Here is a 21,439-nt window from a genome sequence, read left to right as displayed (position 1 = left end):
CAGTTTCAATTGAGTAGTATCCACACAGGAAGCAAGGCATGCTGCCGGTTTAAGCAAAAGTGTTTCACCTGGAAGAGCAAGCACTAAATCCAATGTGACGATAAAAGTCAGCACCGATACATTTTTAGCTGTATAAAGACTGTGCTTGTGTGATGGGGGGTGTTAGGACAGAGAGGAGAGAGCTAATGTAAGATTTTTGGAACAGAGTCATTTTTTCTCTACACAATTAAATCCAGGAAAAGTTCTCTATACTTCCATCCAGCCATCCATTTTCGTCTGCTTATCCAATTCAGGGTTGGAACTTATCCCAGCAAAAGTTGGTATACACCATGGACAGGTTTCCAGTGTACTGCTGGGCTAAAGCAAAGAGACAGACAGCCTTTCCCACGCACGCTTTAGAATTTCCAGTTAACCTAACCCGTTCATATCTTTGGAGCTGGTAAGAACCCACACAAGCGCAAGAACATGCAAACACAGCCCCAGCTGTCTGGTTGATTCGAACCCAAGACCTGTGAGCTGCACCATCACACAGCTCTTGAAGGCATCTTATTCTTGATTTTACAATGGTGTCTAAATAATATGATATTAAGCTGGAAATAATCAAGAAGTAGTCTATTGGGTCCATGAAGAAGCAAACATGTCCTTTGATGAAGGATAATAAAACGTACATGTTTTTAAGAACAGGCTCAAGACCCACCTTTTTAATTTAGCTTTTACTTAGCGTTTATTTATTTTTTATGCTTATTTATTCTATCCTGTTATTCTATTATTAATTTAGGATTTACCTAATATTTCTTGATTTTATTCTTATTCATTTTTTAATCTTCTTACTCTATTTATATTTATATTTATATTGTATCCTGTTCTTATTTATTTTATCATTTTACCCTGTATACATCGTATTGCGTCATATCTCCAGTGTTTCCTCGGAGGGCGCTCTCTGCACCGGGGCTGTTATTGACCGTGGCTGCTGGGTCTCTGGGGTCCTCTCAGCCTGGTTGGGGGGCTCCTTTGCCTCCCTCCGGCTGTGTGCCCAGCCCGGAGGCTGCGGTCTGTGACCGGCTCCCGGTGCAGACGGCTCTCTGTTATAATGTTTCCTCACTTGGCTCATGCGAGCCCAGCCCAATTTTTACTCTTTAAGTGTGCGTGTGTGTGGATGTGTGTGTGGGTGGGGGTGGGGGGATATATGTGTATTGAGAGTGTGGGGAGTGAGTTGGAGGGTGGGGTGGGCTGCTTTTAACTATGTAAAGCACTTTGTGCTACATTTTTTCTGTATGAAAAGTGCTTTATAAATAAAGATTGATTGATTGATTGATTTGTTCACAGCTTTAAAAGCCAGAGGTGAGTGCAACCTCAGATGACCTTCCACGGCTACTCTCCGCTTGTTCACAGAGCATTCAGTGGGCTGTAGATATTGACTTGCTGTGACTTGGCGCTGTGATGGTATCAGATGAGTGGGTATGTCTCATCTTTGCGAGTCAGAGTTAGCTGATGTTTATTCAGCTGTGTGATCCGTAGGGAAAAGGTCACTTCAAACATGTTTCAGCTTTGCATGCACGTCTGATCATTTAATTCTGATAAGATGAGACACGCAACCCACGGTTTTCTTCTATATTGGACAGCCTACAGCACATTTCCCTTTCAGCCATGTTGTACTTAATTGTATTTTTTTTGTGCCTTATTAATTTCACACTTTTCCAGGTTGGTTGCTTTTATCTCCTGCCTGCGCTTTAACTGCAGATGTAATCGATTTAACTTAAGAACCTTTGTGCTAGCCCAGTGTAATTACAGTAATTACAAAGCCTGCTTTCAGACATCTGCTGCACACTTTATTAGGCTTTACTTTCCTGACTGTAGACTTTTGAAGGTGTCTTGCATTTCATATAAATATTTGTTGATGTAATTGAGTCGAAAGCTGATTAAGTTGTCAATATATAATTTCAAAATTGTTGCAGTTATGTAATGAATAGGCACTTGACTGATTGTTGATATATTGCTGACTTGTCAGGGTTCTAACGAGCATTGATCCAGCATAGAGTCAGTGGATCAAGCCACACAATTTCACGAAAAAAAGCCCATTAATGGTTGGACTGATAATCAAAAATAAGAGACAGAATGAGAAGCTGTGTGCAATTCTGTTTCTCTCCTTTCTGACAACACAGTAAACAGATGATGTTTGCTGCGCCTGCATAATTGCTCATCATGACAATGTGACACCTGTGCCGTTAAAGGTCACGGAGTAAGTCCATAATGTTGTTCCCAAAAAGAAAAAAATTGGAGCATGCACACAAATGTGCCACTCCTTAGTTATGATGTGTTGTGCAATGATTTATAATAATCATCTGCAGCCTTATTGTGGTGGAATTACATTATTTTTTCTGCATAAAAACGAGAAGAAAGCATCATCTATATCCAATCCCTTTATAATTGGCTTAGCTAAGCCATATACAAGACAGGAATCAGTTCCTCTGATTATAATGCGACTACACTGCAACAAATATTGCATAGAGAATGCACCTAAATCATTTTGGAGAACAACATGCTGTCTTGTCATTCTTTAGTGTTCTTGTGACAAACTGATTTAATTTTGTAGACCTACACGGTGTACGTAGCGTCTTTGGAAAGCTGCTGCAGTGACTGGTGTTCTAAGTGTCTGGCATGCCATTACAGATGCTGATTTTCATTCTTGTGCTGCATGATAGAGGATGTTATGACTTTTAGGTTTTGTGCTGCCCTTTAAAATGCCTTTGAATAGGTGAAAGAATTTAAAGCTTTTAAGATTTCAGGGTTTTAACATACAGATCCATTATTTACATTATGTAGCACTTCACCTTTTTGGAAATATTAAATACCCCACCCCTACTCTACAAGCTGCTTGGAAAAGTGTATGGAGTTATTAAGGATAATGCTGTGCCATTGGAGGTACTCAAGAATAATGGAGAAAGGTGTTCACGAAAAGTCAAATAAGCACTGGTCCTAATAAGCCTGTGTGCCGCCTTGGGAGCTGCTTTCTGTAGACTAGACTTTTTATTAAAGAAAGGGGAAAAAGTGTCTTTTTAAATTCCTCAACTCAATGGCAAAAAGGCCACCTTCACTCTCCTTCATTTGGGAAATATTTCACTTACCACTGAGAATAAATGTGTTTTATTTTGGGGGATTTTCTCTCAGTCTCACAACACAATGGCCTTTTCCATTTTCCTCAGCTGCCATCCTTGATGACCCTATGGAGTGCAGCAGAGGAGAGCGTCTGGCTATCACGCTGGCCAAAGACAGCATCAACAGGAGCAGTAACCGCTCCATCACTGGCAAGCTGGAGGTGGACATCTTTGAACTGCTGAGAGACAGCGAATATGAGATGGGGGAAACAAGTAAGTAGCACAGGAAAGAAAAGCAAGTGATTGTGTGTGTTTGTTGGCTAACGTGTTTATTCATTCAGAGAAAAAGAGCCTCTCTTGCTCTTTCTGCAAGTAGTTGCTCATAACATATTTTAATAGATGTTCTATTTTTTTATATGGTTGCTCGCTTTTTTAGAGATGACCTTGAAAAGTTTTTCCGATTGTGATGTCACCGCGGGCCCATCGCCATTTATGCTCCCTGTAATCCTGCATTCTAGTCCTGAACAATAGGCTCAGAAAATAAACCTCCACCATCAACGCTGTGATACAAGCATCAGTTGAAAAAGGAATCAACAAATTCACTGAGATTTAATTAATTTTTTTCTCCAGAAAGTCTCATCTTTTCAAGCTGTTCCAAGATCTCTTTCTTAAAGATCTTGGGATTTCTGAGAAGTGGCAATAAAGATTGGCACAATCATACATTTACGTCTACGCATCGGCCATTAGCCCCAAGTTATAAAAATGGAAATGTGCACGAAAAGACAGAACACGTCACGTTTGGCCTAAACCACCAGGTGCAGTGGACATTCTAATCCAGGTGTTGTTGAACTTTTATTAAGTAGGCCAGACCATCATGGGATTCCCACTAATTTGTTACCTAGATGTGACAAATGCATCACTGAGAGTGACCCTATTAACACAAGCCAGAGTAGCTATTTGCTATCAGCGGTATCAGCACTTACCCACAGCATTTTTGTACTGTCTGGTGACTTGTTGCATCACACCTCAATGTTTATTGGTTTGTTTGTTTTTAAATTTTTAATTTAAACACCCCAAATCAATACAGCGCAGTGTGTCTCTGCAAAAAGTGCAGCCATTGATTTTCAATATGACACATTCCTACTTTCCCAAATGCAAGAGCTTCAGTGGTGCCTGCCTAATACATGGAAACAGCACTTCAGTTACCACAGCCACAACAAACTGTTTTACTTTCTCTGCCCGGGCTAAGACAAACCTCACAGTGTGGTTCCTTTAGTGTGCTTGCGTGCGTGCATGTGTCCCCGTGTGTTTGTGTTTGTGCGTGTGGGTATATGTAAAGCAAAGTGTGTAGCTGTGCACAAGCTGGATTTTGTGTATACTGTGCAAATGTTTAGTGTGTGAAAGTGTGAGTGTGTAATTAGAGCCAGGATTTGGATTAGGGACGGATCAGCGGCCACGGATAGATGAAAATATCACAGAGTGAGAATTACCTGGGAAGAAAAGTCAGATCCCACCATCAATGAGTCCTTTCCTGGCTGTTCAGTATGGACATAGACTGCTTGCTGCATAACATCCACATACTGTAAGATTCTATCATGCACAGATTTTCTGTTCTATATAATAATGTGTGACATCTATATGACAACCTTTATTCTTGAACACATCCTGAATTTACTCTCTTTAAGTAGTCTTCAGGAAAGATCTCTAGGTTTCTTGAAGTCATTTAAAGCTCTTCTTTAAATGTTGAGGCCTTTTATTCTGTTCTCTGTCAAGATGACCCCACACTGCTTCAATAAAGTTAAGGTTCAGCCTCTATGGAGGCCAATCCATGAATGATGGTGCTTCATTGTTTGGGATCATTGTCATGCTGAAAAAGGTGGCATTGATTTGTGAATTCAAATCTGAAGGTATTTTTCCACTATCATGATTTTATCAATTTTAACATGATCCCCAACACCTCTGGCCAAAATGCAGCTCTTTACCATGACAGAGCCTCCATCATGTTTTACAGCCACCTCCAACAGGTTTTCTGGGGGAACACCGAGGCGCTCCCGGGCCAGCCAAGAGATATAATCTCTCCAGCGTGTCCTGTGTCTGCCCCAGGGCCTCCTCCCAGGGGGACATTCTCAGAACACCTCACCTAGAGGCGCCTAGGAGGCATCCTTGTCAGATGCCTGAACCACCTTAACTGGCTCCTGTGGAGGAGCAGCGGCTCTACTCTGACCCCATCCCAGGTGGCTGAACTCCTCACCCTATCTCTCAGGGAGAGGCCAGCCACCCATCAGAGAAAGCTCATTTCTGCCACTTGTATCCGCAGTCTCGTTCTTTCGGTAACTACCTAAAGTTCATCCGCTTTGTGTAGGGACGTGGGGTGGGGAAATAGTAAACCAGTAAATCAAGAGCTTTGCTTTTACGCTCCGCTCTTTCGTCACCACGATGGACTGATACAGCGTCCGCATCGCTGCAGCACCAATCCATTAGTCGATCTCCCGCTCCCAACTTTCCTCACTTGTGAACAAGACTGCGAGATATTTAAACTCTTCCACTTGGGGCAGTATTTCTTAGCTGACCCGGAGTGCGTATTACACCCTTTTCTGGCTGAGGGCCATGGCCTCAGACTCGGAGGTGCTGATTCTCATTCCCGCCGCTTCACACTCAGCTGTATACCGCTCCAGTGTGAGCTGAAGGCCATCACCCGATAAACCAAAAATTTCAGCCGAAGAGCCCTATCTCCTGAGTCTTAACTGGATTTTTTCCCTATTTCTTAAGGACAAGAGTTTACTACCTTGTATTGATTAGTGAAAAACAATGTTAAATAGTGATAATGGCCTAAAGATGATCTTATGATCTGAACCACAAAGGAACTCGAGGGACTTGCATAATTATGGAAATCTTGTGAAGTATTTCTGGAGATGTATATAGATGTTTATGTAAATAGTTATTATCAAGGAGAAAAAGAACGCTTGTGTTTATGGCAGTTATGGTCACACAGGTTTTAAGGCTGTCAGAGACAACAGTTTCTGTTGGTGTTTAGCTTTTCTTCCAGATAAGGTGAATCCAATTTTTTCACTTTCACCCTCAGAAAAAAAGAGTGTGGCACATTCTTCCTTGTTGAATAAGAATAGTCCCACTGGCTTTGAGACTTGTGAAGATGAAAATCTTCATAGCAGAGGTCCCCAGTGTCATCGACTGAGTCAGACTGCCATCAGAAAGGGGCTGTGCTGAGTTTGACTTCTTGTGAACAAATAAAGCAGGGGTGGGTAATTAATTTCCCCCAAAGGCCACATGACAAACTGGGACCGTTGTATAAATAAAATGAATACCAAGCAGAACCGAGTGCAGCTTCATATTAATTTGATCACTTAATAATCTTTTTGTTGCGGTCCTTCACAACAGTCCAAGTTTCTCATGAGGCCTTTGAGGAAAATTAATTGTGGTAATGAATGTGGAAAGGAACAGACTGTGGTAGTCAGTGACTACCTGAACTCCAGCGCTGTACTTTCATTGGACTTTGTCTGCGCCTACATTTTCAATTATGGCTTGTTGTAGCATCTTGTTGGTTTTTTTGACTCCCTGAATGTGGGATACTCAGATCCTCTAGCTGATCCCATGTACCCCACACTGCCAGTATTTACTCACCTATCCAAATCATTGGCGTTGCATTCAGGTGTTCCAGTCACGTCTATGGCCACAGGTGTATAAAATCAAGCACCAAGGCATGCAGACTGCTTCTATATTTGTGAGAGAACGAGTCGCTCTCAGCAGCTCAGTGAATCCCAAGCATGGTACCGTAATAGGATGTCACCTGTGCAACAAGTCCAGTCAGAAATTTCCTGACTACTAAATATTCCACAGTCAGCTGTTAGTGGTATTATAACAAAGTGGAAGTGACTGCAAACAACCGCAACTCTGCCATTAAAGGGTAGGCAATGTAAAATCACAGAGCGGCAGATGCTGAGGCGCATAGTGTTCTTAGCTCGAGAACAGTGTGTAAATTGATTTTTCAGGAGTTGTGCTCGGCCCTTATTTCCAGTGAAAGGAACTCTTAACGCTTCAGTATACTGAGACATTTTGGACAATTTCATGCCCCCAACTTTGCAAGAACAGGTTGGGGATGACCCCTTCCTGTTTCAACATGACTGCACACCAGTGTATGACGCAAGGCCCATAAAGACGTGGATGAGTGAGTTTGGTGTGGAAGAACTTGAGTGGCCTGCACAGAGTTCTGACCTCAACCGGGCAGAACGCCTTTGGGATGAATTAGAGAGTAGACTGCAAGCCAGGCCTTCTCATCCAACATCATTCTTTGACATCACAGACACTCTTCTGTAAGAATGGTCATAAATTCCCATAAACACACTCCTAAACCTCGTGATTAAGAATGGGATGTCACTCAGGTCTATATGCATGTGAAGGCAGACGAGCGAATACTAGTGGCAATATATTGTACCTCATTAGTTATCCATCAACTTTTAATAGCAGTAAAAGCACAACTGAAGAGTAGTGTGCTAATTCTGCTGCGTGATAGCCTATAAATGCTGTTTGATTTGGGCCATGAGTAACATTTTGGGTTTGTTTTTTTTAAAGCAGATTTCACTCTATTGACCTTTTCATCCAGAGCTACATCCATTTTTAGGAATTAACCTATGTAAAGTGCTTTTACATATACTTACATAAACCTATATAATTGTTTAGTTTAAGCAATGTTTTTGGATCCTTCTAATTTAGACCTAATATAGTAAAAGAACTGAATCCCACACAGTGTTTTTTTTTCCAAAAAAAAGGAGTGTAACTGTCCAAATACTTTTAATATGGCTCACATATTTACACACAGAAAAAGCTCGCCGTGCACAAAGAGAGCAAATGAAAGTGTCACTGGGGCCGGGAGCATTCTGGCTTGCAGTCAAATCATTCAGCTTTATAATTCAGTGAAGCCATTACAGACAGGTGCAAACAAAAGTGTGGGCATGGATGCGTTAGTGTGTGCGTGTGCACTGTATACATGTGTGTTGTTTTTTTTCATGTAAGATGGCAGTGTATTCATGTCTTACAAGCCCCATGGGTGACTAGCGGATTACTTATTAATCATTCGATTCACTGCCTCTCGATGCACCGCACGGGCCTGGAAATGTTTCCCCTTTGCCTATTTTACACTGGTGGCTGGTTAATGCTCAGCAATTCCCCAATAACAGCCACCAAATTACCAACACCCACACTCACACACTTGGTGCACACATGCTCACACAATAATAGTGCTTCAGTATGTGTGTCTTCTTTACACCCTGGACTGCAGTGTGTTAATTACAAGCCAGGGATTATAAACACATAAGAAACGGCATTCTTTCCCAGTTTGGGAGATTAAAGCATATGGCCTGTGCACATGGCAAAGGAAAGAAAGTCACTTTTACTGAAATGTTTCTGTTTACAGATATGTTTTAAAGCCCAAAGGTACCGCTGTTAAATCAATCCTTGTAAATGTTGTATTTGAAAAGCACGATGAGATGTGTGTGTGTGTGTGTGTGTGTGTGTGTGTGTGTGTGTGTGTGTGTGTGTGTGTGTGTGTGTGTGTGGGGGGGGATATTATTGCATTCATGTGCAAATTATCAAATACCAGATTTTTTATTTTCACCCTCCAGATATTGCTGCTTGTCACATTTCCCAACGTCTGCTTTTCACCGACTCCCACTCTGTTTATCCGTCATTGTCTTCTTTCTTTTTTGCTGCATATCTTTCCGTCTTTATACTTGAGAGTTGATCATATTAATATCCCCAACAAGTAAAACATCCAAAGGCAGATAGAGTGTAGCATCTGCCCTTGTGCATATTTCCCTTACACTTGTAGTTTCTGGTTCCCTTGAGACAGGAGAAATGCTGGTGCAGGCTGCTATCTGTTCAGAGGTTGAGGCAGTGATCATATGGATCCATTAACATTAGCCTGAAAAAAAAGCCTGATCTAACACCAACTGCCTTACTTTACTTTAATTATCTCTGTTACCTCTAATTGCCCCTGCTTATATCTCTGTACTCCTCCTCTATTTTTTTTTCCAGTGTGCCAGATCATGTCCAAAGGGGTGGTGGCAGTCCTTGGTCCATCTGCCAGTCCAGCTTCCAACTCAATCATCAGCAATATATGTGGAGAGAAGGAGGTAAGTTCCAACCAACTGGCCCGGGGCTGGTGGCGTGCGATTCAGCCACACAGAAAAAAAGGGGCAGATTTAGCTGCACAAATATTATATTTGCACAGAAAGTTTTCCTTTCATGAAGGAAAATTGCTTATTGTGTGGTGACTCATCTGGAATGCCAGAAGGTCCTTATCATTACAAACTAGAATTTATAATTTTCTGGAATAAATCAAAAATTACCAATGATCTCCAACTGAAAGTCATAACACACTGCATAAACCATTCGAAAGTCAAGCAGGGCTTTAATAAGGCTGTACATAAGTGCTGTTGTGCATAAGTGTTTTAGCTTCATTCACATTTGCAGTCATTTGTCATATGTCTACATGTCTACCGCCTTCAGACTGCAAATGTTATTTAAATAATAAATTCACCCCACCAGTCAAAACTCAGCAAGATAGCTTGCAAATGTGAAATTTCCCTTGTGGATCTCATGAGACACCTTTTTAAATTTCCACAGTGGTCGCACCTTTTATCCAACTGTCACTGACTTATTTCTGCCAGATTAAAGTTTGGATTGTTCATATTGACATAAAGGAGATGGACTGTGTTAATAAATGTGCACATTGTTATTAGATCACCCACAGAACTTTCCCCTCCTATTCTTCTGTTTTTTTTCTGTTTGCAGCCTCACACTAGTCTGTCCTACTTAGTAAATCTGGCCCAAAGAGTTTGAAACGTTGACGCTCGTTAGTGGCTATGTGGGTTTAGCAGGAGACTTACGGGGAAAGGGTTCCCAGTTGTTCGTAAAAATGATGAAATTCTACCGTGTCATTTTTCTCCATTGCTATACAGCTCAAGTCAAAATATCACTGGACATTTTTTCCCTTTCAGTTATATTGTATTAATATTTTTAAAAGAATTGCAGTAATGATAAAATATCCAAATACAAAGAAAACAAAGAGCAAATAGTTCAAATATTGTTCCCAAACTCGTTAAACCATTTTTTGTATATACTCGCTAGCTGCTCTCTTAGGTACACCAACTTGGACCTCCTTTTGCCTTCAGAACTGTTTTAATTTTTCATGCCATAGATTCAAGAAGGTGCTGAAATCACTCCTTAGAGATTTTGGTCCATTTTGATGTGACAGGACTGTCTTCTGTGGTCTTCTGCTGCTTTAGATAATCTGCTTCAAGATTTGACATATTGTGGAGTCAAAGATGCTCTTCTGCATACCTTGCAGAAGGTATGCTCAAAGCATTCTGGCACCTCTGGCATGACCAAGATACCCAGGGAACTGTCTCTTGCTGGATGTTTTGTCTTTTTGGACAATTCTCTGTAAATCCTCAGACGGCCATGTGGCAATTTCCAAAAAAATTTGAAACCGCCCTTCTAGTACCAGTGACTTCATGCCATGTTCAAAATGATCTAAATCACCTTTCATGTGTTATTTTTTTCTAGTATATGATGTGACATGATTCATCTTTTTCTATGAGTATTTTCTAGTCAATGTGCTTTATTATTTTTCATTTTTGTTTTTTGTTTGCCCCCCCCCCCCAAACACTTCTGATAGCTTTTTAGGATTTAAAACCTGAGGTTCAGTCATGTTTGTTCACATTGATGACAACTGTGTTCTTTTGGCTACAAACCAAGCAGAAATGGTTTTGGGGTATTTGGAACTTCATTTGACATAATTTTCTCACATGTCTCTGTAACTGCCTTCCAAAATGTTTTAATTTTTTTGCCAAACACTGTGAAGCAGTGATCATTTAGCCTTTATACTGCTGCATATACTCGTGTATGGCATACCAAAACGAGCATGGCCTTCAGTCTCACAGTAGCAGAATTGGAGGAGGGGGGGGGGCTTCTAAATGTGCTGCCTTTTTCTCTGAAAAACCTACAGAAGGACATGAAATTGTCAGAGCTTCTTACTATTACACGATTTTGAAAGATCAAAGTAGTTTTAATGACTTCTTGTGACTAATTAAAGCAGGGGTGGACAAGTGTGTGGGCAACTTTTTGGGGCCACATGACTGCTTATGTTTAAAGTTGTTATACTGTCTCCTGCACTCTTGAGCATGTCAGATTTTTCTCAGTGTGACTCAACTGGAAATATACAGTATGGTAAATTATTTTATCAGAATAATTAGAAACTAAAACAACTATGTAGTTTTATACAAAGTCTGGTTTGGTTTCTTCTGTGTCTCATTTATTGAAAGCAACAACCGGCCATCCATCAATTCCTTAAAATGAGGATATTTAGCAGATGTTTTTTATTATACTGGTCTGATTTAAAAATGTATAATTTCTTATCTGAGCACACTTTAAACATGACTGATTGGATTTTGTACAGAGCTTGACTGCAACCAAACAGATCCCAGTTGGATGCTAATTGGCTCGTCTGAACTCTGACATGGTTTGTTTTGCTGCCTGATGTCAAGAGACAGCGCTCCTCTAAATGAGACAAAACTATAAACTAGATAAAAATCTATTATAAATAAGATATGTGCGTTCGGAAAAATGTATCTGTGACAGCCCTGATGTGGTGCGGTAAATTTGATGTTTTTTTTAATACATTTTGCTGAATAAATTAGTAAATTCTGAAACGGCTTGATTATTAACTACAGTTTTTAAAAACATGTCAACCATCGTTCATTTTATCCATTCAGTGTGTTTTACTGTGCTCTTCCATAATTAGATTGTGTCTGCAGTGAAGCCGCCTATTTAACTGCAGGAATCTGATCAGTAGAACAACTAAAACACACTCTATTGCCATACTAGCTCCAATAACGTCCTCTGGTACAGTGCAGCTTGTCTTTCTAATGAGATATCAGTCTATTATAGCCACAGACAGACCAGGACTCCCTGCGGTTAAAAATCTCTGGCGGCACTGACTGGCAGTACAGAGAGCTTTGAAACACTGACTATGATAATACCACCGTATGAATATTAAAGACTCCATGAAGAGAAAATGCACATTTTGAATTGTTAACCGATAAACGCAGTATAGAAATAAAATACTCTTAGGAGTTGATACCATCCGCATAGATGTGCAGTTTTCCTACACTGGCTCAAATTCCATCTTTATTGATGTCTTCTCTTTGTGATCTGGGTTGCACAATCGGCTGGATTACCAGAATACTTTGTAGCTCAGCCAATCGTGCCTGTTTGTCACAGAGACTGACAGGATTAGAAGATCTGCTGTTGTCATATTAATTTAATCCTCATGTAACACTTAATTAAGCAGTCATTTTAATCGGGCCTCAGCCAGTAGCATACAGCTCGGCCAGCTCAGATACCATTTCTTCAGACTGAATAGCTTTAGCATTTAGACGGCTGATAATTCAGTCATCAGTAAAAAGGGACAAATATATAATGTGGTCTCCCACATCGCGTGACAGCTTCATAGAAACATTCGCACTGGGCTTGTGCTGTGCTAGTTTGGTGTCCATCACCAACTGTTCTGTAAATTTAACACTCCTACATCCACTATCAGTCTTGACAACTGTCTCCTCCGAACAGGACCTTTTCTGTGATTTTCCGGGGGCACGGCAATGTGTGAGAGCAGCTTTTCTGTTCTAATCTTTGAGACTCTGTCATTTTACTTGTGTTTCTTAATTTATTAAAGCCTATATTTAGGGGTTTTTTGCACTGATATTCTTTAACCCTCTCAAGGCAGGCGTTATAGATTTGCAACAAGTAAAAGCTAACAACCTGGTTACCCCACATACATAGTTTTTTTTCTACTCAGAAGTACCACTGCAGGTATTCTTTTGTGGATTAGCAACAAAAACTTAATTTGAGCCTGAGAGGGTTAATATCGAACAAAAATGTTACTGCAAAAATGCAACTGACTGCCGTGACGTAAAACTCTTGGTTATTTTTAGTTATGATTCCCTTTTTATCTGAGAAGCATAATGTTTACATTTGGATTGATGGCAACACATAAAACAAGCAAGTGTTGCAACAGAGTCGTTTCCCCCTTCGACTACTGATAAACAACAACAAGATCCTTTAAGCAAAGGGAGCAAAACTGCACTATATAAAAATGCCATTACTAGTTTAAGTCCTGCATAAAATTACATAAATTCTATTAGCACATGACCTAAAGGTACCTAAAGTACCCATAATTTAGGGCATTGGCCCCACTGAGAGACGTATTTTGTTTATACTCTACAATATATCACTGGATTACTGCATAAATACCTAAGTAGCGTTTTACTGCTGTAGATGGTAAAGGTGGAGCTTTTTGTGCACTGTTGGTCGGTGAACCTTATATAAGTACATGTTTCAGTAGCGGAATACACAGTATCTGAGTCACTGCCTTTTACATTTGATTGTTACACTTGTGATTAATGTCATGTGCTCGGCGCTGGCATTTTATTTTATTGTCCATTATGGATAAGAACACTGACTCCCTGCTTTGTGTCTACGGGAGGCTAAGAAAAGATCACAACATCCCCGTATATGGGAAATGTGTCGAGATGACGTAAAGCGGAATTATCCTTTAACTCATTGACCCTCACCTGGATGTTATCAAGAGCTAGGAGTGTGCAGATTTGTATTCAAATCAAACACTACACCATCTGATTTTGCTGATTAAGTCCTTCATCTCAGGCTTAAGGTGTGCAAATCGGCCTAGTCAGCTGCTGGTGTGTGTGTTATCTGTCTTGCAGAGAGGTCACCTTTCTCATTCTGATGGGAATGCTTGTTGATGGCATTCACCAGCTTGGCCTTAAAAAAACAGTAAGCATACTAATAAGTGCCCACATTAATCTTGGTATTGAGACAATGGATATCCTGTAACACAAAATGTTCACAAAATGAAGATCAAATTCAATCATCTATTAAATCTCCCATCTGTGTAGTAGTTGAGAAGGATTCATGCCCTAAAGAAACAATGAGATTTTTTATCAAAGCAGGTATTGATAATTTATTGGCACCTTCAGTTAGAAAATGATTGACTTAAGGCAAAATATGATAGGTTAGAATATGGTCAACCTTTGCAATGATCATAAATGGACCCCTGGTAAGAAGGGCTGTGCATGAAGAGGCTGAAGTCCAAGTTAAAACTTCATTATTTCACACCAACTAGGTGTTTTCCTGAGTATGGTACGGCTATAAGTCAGGCTCATCCAATAGCGCGGCAGAGTAAACAGCAATTCTTCGTGAAATAATGTAAACCCTTATTCTGTGCTTGAAAGGCAAATAGTCTGCTGCACGCCTCTGCGGACCGCTCAGGGGGACAGGAGTAAATTAGATGCCAGAGAATAAAACTAAAGGGTGTCCAGGTCCAGGTGCAGTACGATCAAGGGCTTTGTGAGCAAAACACATATACATTTTTGCACCAAAGGCATTTCATGAGGAAGCCGTTGGTATTTCATAAACGTAAAAGGTTCTTGATCAGACAGATTCAAAATAAGAAATAACTGAAAAATAGCACACAAAAAAGTAATAATGGAAGCTGTATTTGCTAGAGCAGAGGTGTGTGCGTGTCTGTGTGGTGTGTGTGTGTGTGTGTGTGTGGCGTGTAGCACTCTGCACACCAGGTTCTGACCACCTAATCCCTCACTGTGAGCGCAGAGCCACAGATGCTGTTGCTGCCCCAGCTCGTGGTTTCCTTGGACACTGACAGCAATATTGTGGCTGACAGACCCCACTAGGTGATCAGCACATCGTTTACCAGTCTCTATCAATCACTCCCTGAGTTCCACTGCTGTTGGCCACTTTTACCGAGGAGAGAGGCAGGGGAGTGGGACTGAGCCATCTGGGTTTCACACTAATGGTGACTAATATAAAAGGAGCCACTGCAGAGAAGTGATTGACTGTGTGCAGGTTGAGCGCTTCTTATCATCTGAGACAATGTAACAAGCAAACCTTGGGACCGGGACTTAAAAACAGGGCAGACTAATGTTGCGTGTGTTAGAAGCCTCCTGTTGCTTTGCAGGTATTTAAGCTCGACTATGCAGTGAGGAGCTCGTATTACTACGATGCTTCCTTTTGAATCTCAAAGATAAGAAATCAGACTTGTATTCATAGTTTATAAATGGTCACTTAGAAGAACTACATTTAGGTTCCAGGAGTTCTAATCCCCCTATCAGAAATCCCAGAGGCTCTATTTTCAATGCCCGTGTTGTACTTTAATTTATTTTCATAGTAAGGCTTGGATAGGTCATTTAGCTATTGGCCATAATAAGATTTTAAAGTAATTGAGCAAATGTCAATGAATACATTTGTACATGCCTCCTATTTTATCTGAATCCTTTTCCATGCCACTGATGATCTCATGCCCTGTTTTTATCCCTTGCCTACTTTCCTCGACTGCAAAGGATGAAACGTGCTGCATCCCTGCGTCTGCTGGAGTGAGGAAACATAATACTCTATGACTTCAACATGTGTCAGGCATTTTCATGAATATTAATGATATGTCTGATGTCCAGGGGTTGCTTTAGGCTTGAAAAGCCATCTGCTTGTAGGAGTACAGAGAGATTATCCAGCTGCATTTCCGCAGGGTGGTGCTCAGGTTGGATTTAGAGGTGAACCTGAGGTCTGCTGGGCAAACAAAGGCCATCCTGGCAATATTGAGGGATTTGCGCTTTTATCCACACATAGACACACACAATAACTCAAGTATTCTCTGAGAAAACTATTATTTAAATACTCTGAAAATTGCTCGCAACTTGAATGTCACCTAACCGAAGTGCTAGATTAGCGGTGCTTTTAAGGTGTCTTTATCCCTCCCTTGCTGTGTTGCAGAAGCTCTTCCCTTCTCATGTTGTGCCTCTCCCTCGTCCCTGTCTCCTGTGATACAGTGTTTTGGTGCATTGGGAGTGCTTTTGTTGAAAAACTCATTCGGCACCAGAAAAAAAAAAAGAATCTGTACCTCTCTCTTCTGAGCGTGACTTTATTTGGAAGATAGTTTGGAGTCAAAACATGTTTCTCAAGATTACTTTATTAGTAGGCAAATGAAATCCGTAGGATTCTTCCACATGGCCAGACAGAAGCAATTGCTGAACAGGAACATCAGACAAAGCTGAGGCACAGTTGATTGCTTGCATATGGTTATTGAACAGTTGAAAACCTACTTTCAAAGAAGCAGAGTTTTCAGGTTGAGTGCTTCATTTGTGTCATTTATTATGTACTATTCCTTAAAAGAACCCACTCACGCTCACTTTGAATATTTGAAACAGATCTCAGAGTGTTTACGTTTGTCCACTCACATGTGCAGATACTGAATCTGAGGTGTTTGTGTTTAGTGTTGAGTTTTCCTAACTGATTTAAATGGGTGAGTTATCCTGCAGCTCTGTGCTACACGCGGTGCAGAATTGCTTTTTGTCACTTGATAAGCCCACTAGCCAATCCGGAAAATCCTCTCTGGCCAGAGACCATTTACACGATAGCTGTCTTTTCTTTGGATGCTTTCGAACGTCTCCCTTCCAGATGTTTCACCACAGTTGGTCATACCAGAGCCAGAATACTGCCGCTCATGTTCAAGTACAACAAAACATGTGGTCAGCTTATCTTTCACACAAGTACACACTAGTTACTGTCTTACACACCGTCGTGCCCTGTGCCAGTATATAAACTTAAAATTAGGTGAAAACAACTTCAGATGAATTACACTACATGACAGATTACCGGTACATAGTTTTATATTTATTTAACTAAAAATAAGCCAAAATACAGAAGCAATGAATGGAAAACGAAGCACATCGTTACTGTTTCCACAGAAAAAACAAGGTAAGTAACAGCCAGGTGCTGATAATGGAATCCAATTTATTAATTGTTCATCAGCATGTCTGAGCACCTCTATAAAAGCAGACGTTTTGGCAGGTTGCTGGTCTGGAGCATTCGGGTGTGTGTTGACACAATGCCAAGGAAGAAAGACACCAGGAATGGTTAACTGGGAATGGTTATAAGGCCATTTTCAAACAATGTATCCATAATTCCTGAGTGTGAACGATTTGTCACAAATGGAGAATGTCAATGGAAAATTGTACTTAGTAGTCAGTATAAGCTTTTAATGATATAAGTTTACATGTGATAGAATACTGCATGATGACCTTTTCCTTGCTTAGAATTGATTGTTCTTTATAAAACGTGTTCTGATATTTTTATCTGACCTCGCACACACACACACAATCACATACGCACATGCTCACGTATCAACATTCCACTGAACAAATGTTTTCATTTTTCTTGTGTATAAATGAAGACAAGTGCGAGAACAGAGCGCGCACTTCACAGGGCCCCCACTCTGATGTGAGCGCTCTGTGACCGCCCTTGCAAGTAAAATCTACAGCGTGTGTGTCTCCACTCTCTGAATCTCAGCTGAAGAAGTGTCTCTTAGAATAAATCTCTTGACAGAGAACATTCGAGACAGTTGCCAGTATTCTCAGGTATTGATGTCCCGGCAAATTCACCCCGAGGTAAGACTCCACAACCCTCTGTTAGCACGTTAAAGGTTAATGTTCATGACAGGACAGTTACAAATAGACTGAACAACTACAGTATTCTGTGTTTGGAAGGACAATTTTCTCTAAAAAGAAGAACATTGCAGAATCACTTCGGTTTGCAAAATTGCAACTGAAACAATGCCCTTTGAACAGATTAAAGTGCTAAGGTATAGATAAATACACTGACTGAATATGTATATGACTGAGTAAAAGAGACTCCTTAGAAAGCACTTTGAATAGAGCAGCACGTTTTGGAATAATCAAACATAGCATATAAACACCTTACACCAACTGTTAAGCACGGTGGTGGATGGGTGGTGATTTGGGCTTGTTTTACAGCCACAGGACCCGGCGACTTTTCCGACAGCCAAAAGTTGACAAAAATGTGCATCATGCAACAGGACAACAGAACAATAACCTCAAGCACAGCAGCAAATCTAAGAAAAAAAATCAAGGTACTGCAATGGCTCCAGTCCTCAGCCTGATTGAAATGCTGTGAGGGATCCTTGGACGACTGGTCCATAAACACAAATTTCAATGAGCTGAAGCAACCTCGTGAAGAAAAATGGACCAAAGTTCCTCCACAACGATATGAGAGACTCAGAGAGTCATGCAAAAGCAATAAATACTTAACATTATTACTGCTAAAGGTGGATCTAAATCTACTGAATCATGAGTGCACTTTTACTTTCACCATCACTATGAACAACTGTCACTGTATAAGTCCTTTAACTTCATATGCAGTGAAAATGCATTTTATTATGAATTTCATGCACTGTAACGCATCTGTGCATAATATGTATTTTTTGGTTTGTTTGTTTCGTTTTCGTCTCATCATGACTGGGATTGTCGTTATAGTTTATGCGGCTTTAAAGAAATGCAATTTGCTGGAGGCATTTTGGTCTCCAAAATGTGTTTTAAATAACCATTATTATTCTTTAATACTCCCTGGCGCTGTGCGTCTGGGAATTAAATAACTCACTTTAAGGACGAGAAGAAAGGCGTCTGTTCGTTTGATTCCTTTCTTCTGGTGATTTTAACAACATGTCACAGTTTCTTCAGTTGATTTTGTTTGACTGTTTTCCTGTGGGACGGCTCGGTTATTACTTATTCCATGCACTAAATACAGATCCAAGGTATCAGTCTTATCAGTCACTCTCCTGATTCCACTGCTGCTTTGTATGCCACCAAGCTAGCTAGCTTGGTGGCATACAGAGTCCCCATAGCGAGCAAGTCTTTCATCTGATTACATGAACACCAAGGTGTGTTGTCTGTTCGCATCCTTGAAGCTGAGTCTGATGTTGTATTTTTTCTTTATATGGTGTGCAACCTTTCCTTTTCTGCAGATGTAACAAACATCTCTATCCTTTGCTGTCTGGTCTTATACTATTCTCCTGTCATTGCCCAGTTTATTAGTAGTTTCTTCCTTTCTTTCACCCCATCCCAGCTTTAACCAATTTTCACCTCTCTGCTTTTGTTCCACCTTTAATATCTGCTATTACTGCCCTTACACAAGCCTCCGCTGATCTCGCCTCTGTGTTGTCCTCATTCTCACCTCTTTCTTACTTTTTCCTCTCCTGTCTCCTCTTATACGTTATTTTTCTTTTCCATTTTACCTCCTCCGCCTGTCTTTTTTCCTGCCATTTCCCTTCTACCCAAGTTCTTCTCAGATAGCAGCTGCAGATGACTAGCGGGTCAGGATGCGCCACTCTAATAAAGAGAGATGGAGGGATAGTTTTCAGAAACAAACTCTCCCTCTCTCTCCCTCTGCGTCTGCCTAATCACCCTCCATCAGTCTCACAATAAATCTCTGTGTTTGAGTGTGTAGCGGTATGTGTTCTGCTATGTGGGTCCTGTTCTGCTTGGGGATGGGGGCAGCTTACGGTTCAGTTCTCCACTGAAATTGAGCTTTAAGATCACTATATGTAAAATACAACTCGCTCCAGCTGCAAACAGCGTCGCATTGGCAGCAAGCAGCACATTATTCTTCACAACTCCGAGTCTGAGCTGATTAAACAGAGCTGATCTGCATTTTACTTCAATGTAGTACAACCAGCTGTAGGAGGACACATATTTAACTTCAGATGCAGCTTGCTTATCCAGAGCAATGGGGAGACGGCACGGCGCCTGCTGAAATCTCACAAAAAGATTTCAGACTTTTAGAGATGCTCACAGCTTAGTATTTGTACAGAAGTAATGAAATACAGCAAAGCATAATGCTAATTTGCTTTTCACTGCTGTGTGCAGTGCAACGTTTTTTGATGTTGACCCTGTTTGTGAAATCAATTTAGGTTCGAGTACTCGAGTTTTAATCTACTTGTTTTGCTGCTCCGTCTGCTTGTTATCGTCGTCGGAACATCTCTGGGATCTTTAGATGAAACGATCAAACTTCCCTTCAGTGTTTTTTAAGACTGCAAGCTAAATGAAAAACCTGGAATGACTTGCATCAAGGCACAGCTCCTTTTCTTTTTCTTTTTTTGTATGCGTGCATTTGTGTCCATCTGTCTATGTGTTGGAAAGTTTTGGGAATTAAATATTAGGCTCAGAAGTGAAAGCGAAAAGGGTTTAATGGCAGGTGCTCAGCTGAAGAAGTCTCAGAAGTGGAGCAGCATCATCCTTCACACATTTTGCTTCCTTTTTGGTCCGCTAAAGAGCTTTTCTGTTTGCCTCGAACTAGAGCATATAAAGTACTATCCATCCATCCGTTCATTCATCCATTTTCTTCTGCTTACCCAATTCAGGGTTGCGGAGGGGGAAAGCTGGCGCCTCGACAGGTCGCCAATCTGTCGCTGGGCTTGTAAAGTACTAGGGTGTCAAGGCTGCTGCCTTTAGTTTAGGAAGCAGTGTCAGCGTGATAAATTATTTCATTCTATTAGCTATAACCAAATGCCAATTGATCTTTGGCATTTCTTTCCTGCTGCATTATAAATCTATTAAATACTATAGAAGTAGAAATCTTCCACTGCTGCATATTTATTCATAATGAGCCAGTAATTTAATTACAGTCATGAATAATACATAATAGGACCATAATTCAAGGTTCATATGCATACGTGTGATGAAGTGTACATGCGGCATCAGTACATTTAGTATACTTACAACCAAAACGCAGGTGCTTTTTCCTGTGTCTTCTTAATTATAATTAGATGAGCACAGCTGTTGCCTGCACCTATGCTGACCCTTTTCTCACAACAACCATTGATCTGTCTTGTCAGTGCCACCCTGGCAGAGCCGGCGCATGAAATTCATACCTGCTTTTTTTGTCTGAAAGCCAACGCTTCGAGTTTATCTTTGGGATTCAATACAGAGCGACTCCCAGGTGAGAGCCGACAGCAAAATGTATTTAGATAATTGCTGTGATCTGATCTATGAGGAGGGATTCTGCTTGTTTGCTACTTGGCGTGGCAGACAAAGACGAAACAGAGTTTTTGCATCATGTGAAAGGAGACAATACTTAACCCAGCCGGTGTTGCTTCGGCAGCCGACTGAATTTTCACTCTGTGAGCTGGACCCGTCGAGAGCATTCGCATCTTTTGTCTCCCCATCAACTCTTTTCAGCTCAAAGGCCATGTTCCCAAAGATTTGCTGGCCAACTGTTAGCCAGTTTTGTAGTGTAACTGTGCTTTGTTTTGGGTGGTGTAACTCAAACATTTGGCCAGACTCCCAGAAATGGATTAGTCCCACAGATAGATAAAAAAAACAAAACTCTTTCTCAATCAAAACTCCCTGCGGAAAGTTCTGGATTCAGCAATACCACAATGTTTCAGC

At 40.8% G+C, this 21,439-nt stretch overlaps 1 protein-coding gene across 2 annotated transcripts in view; it reads left to right on the top strand.

Moving 5' to 3' along the window:
• Positions 1 to 21,439, top strand: part of grik4 (glutamate receptor, ionotropic, kainate 4) — a 378,192-nt gene that overhangs the window by 229,210 nt on the left and 127,543 nt on the right. For both annotated transcript variants that reach the window (XM_085243381.1, XM_085243380.1), the window contains exons 4-5: positions 3,204 to 3,368; positions 9,144 to 9,241. In XM_085243381.1, coding sequence (XP_085099507.1) covers positions 3,204 to 3,368; positions 9,144 to 9,241 — 263 coding nt within the window. The remainder of the gene's footprint in view (positions 1 to 3,203; positions 3,369 to 9,143; positions 9,242 to 21,439) is intronic.

Source organism: Mchenga conophoros, linkage group LG14, assembly GCF_057382185.1.
Source record: "Mchenga conophoros isolate Kocher_MC1m ecotype Shallow Benthic linkage group LG14, M_conophoros_male_GT1.1, whole genome shotgun sequence".
In the NCBI taxonomy this organism is placed as follows: Eukaryota; Metazoa; Chordata; class Actinopteri; order Cichliformes; family Cichlidae; genus Mchenga; species Mchenga conophoros.
Note: the sequence above shows the minus strand (reverse complement) of the source record. Positions and strands in the feature narration are given on the sequence as shown.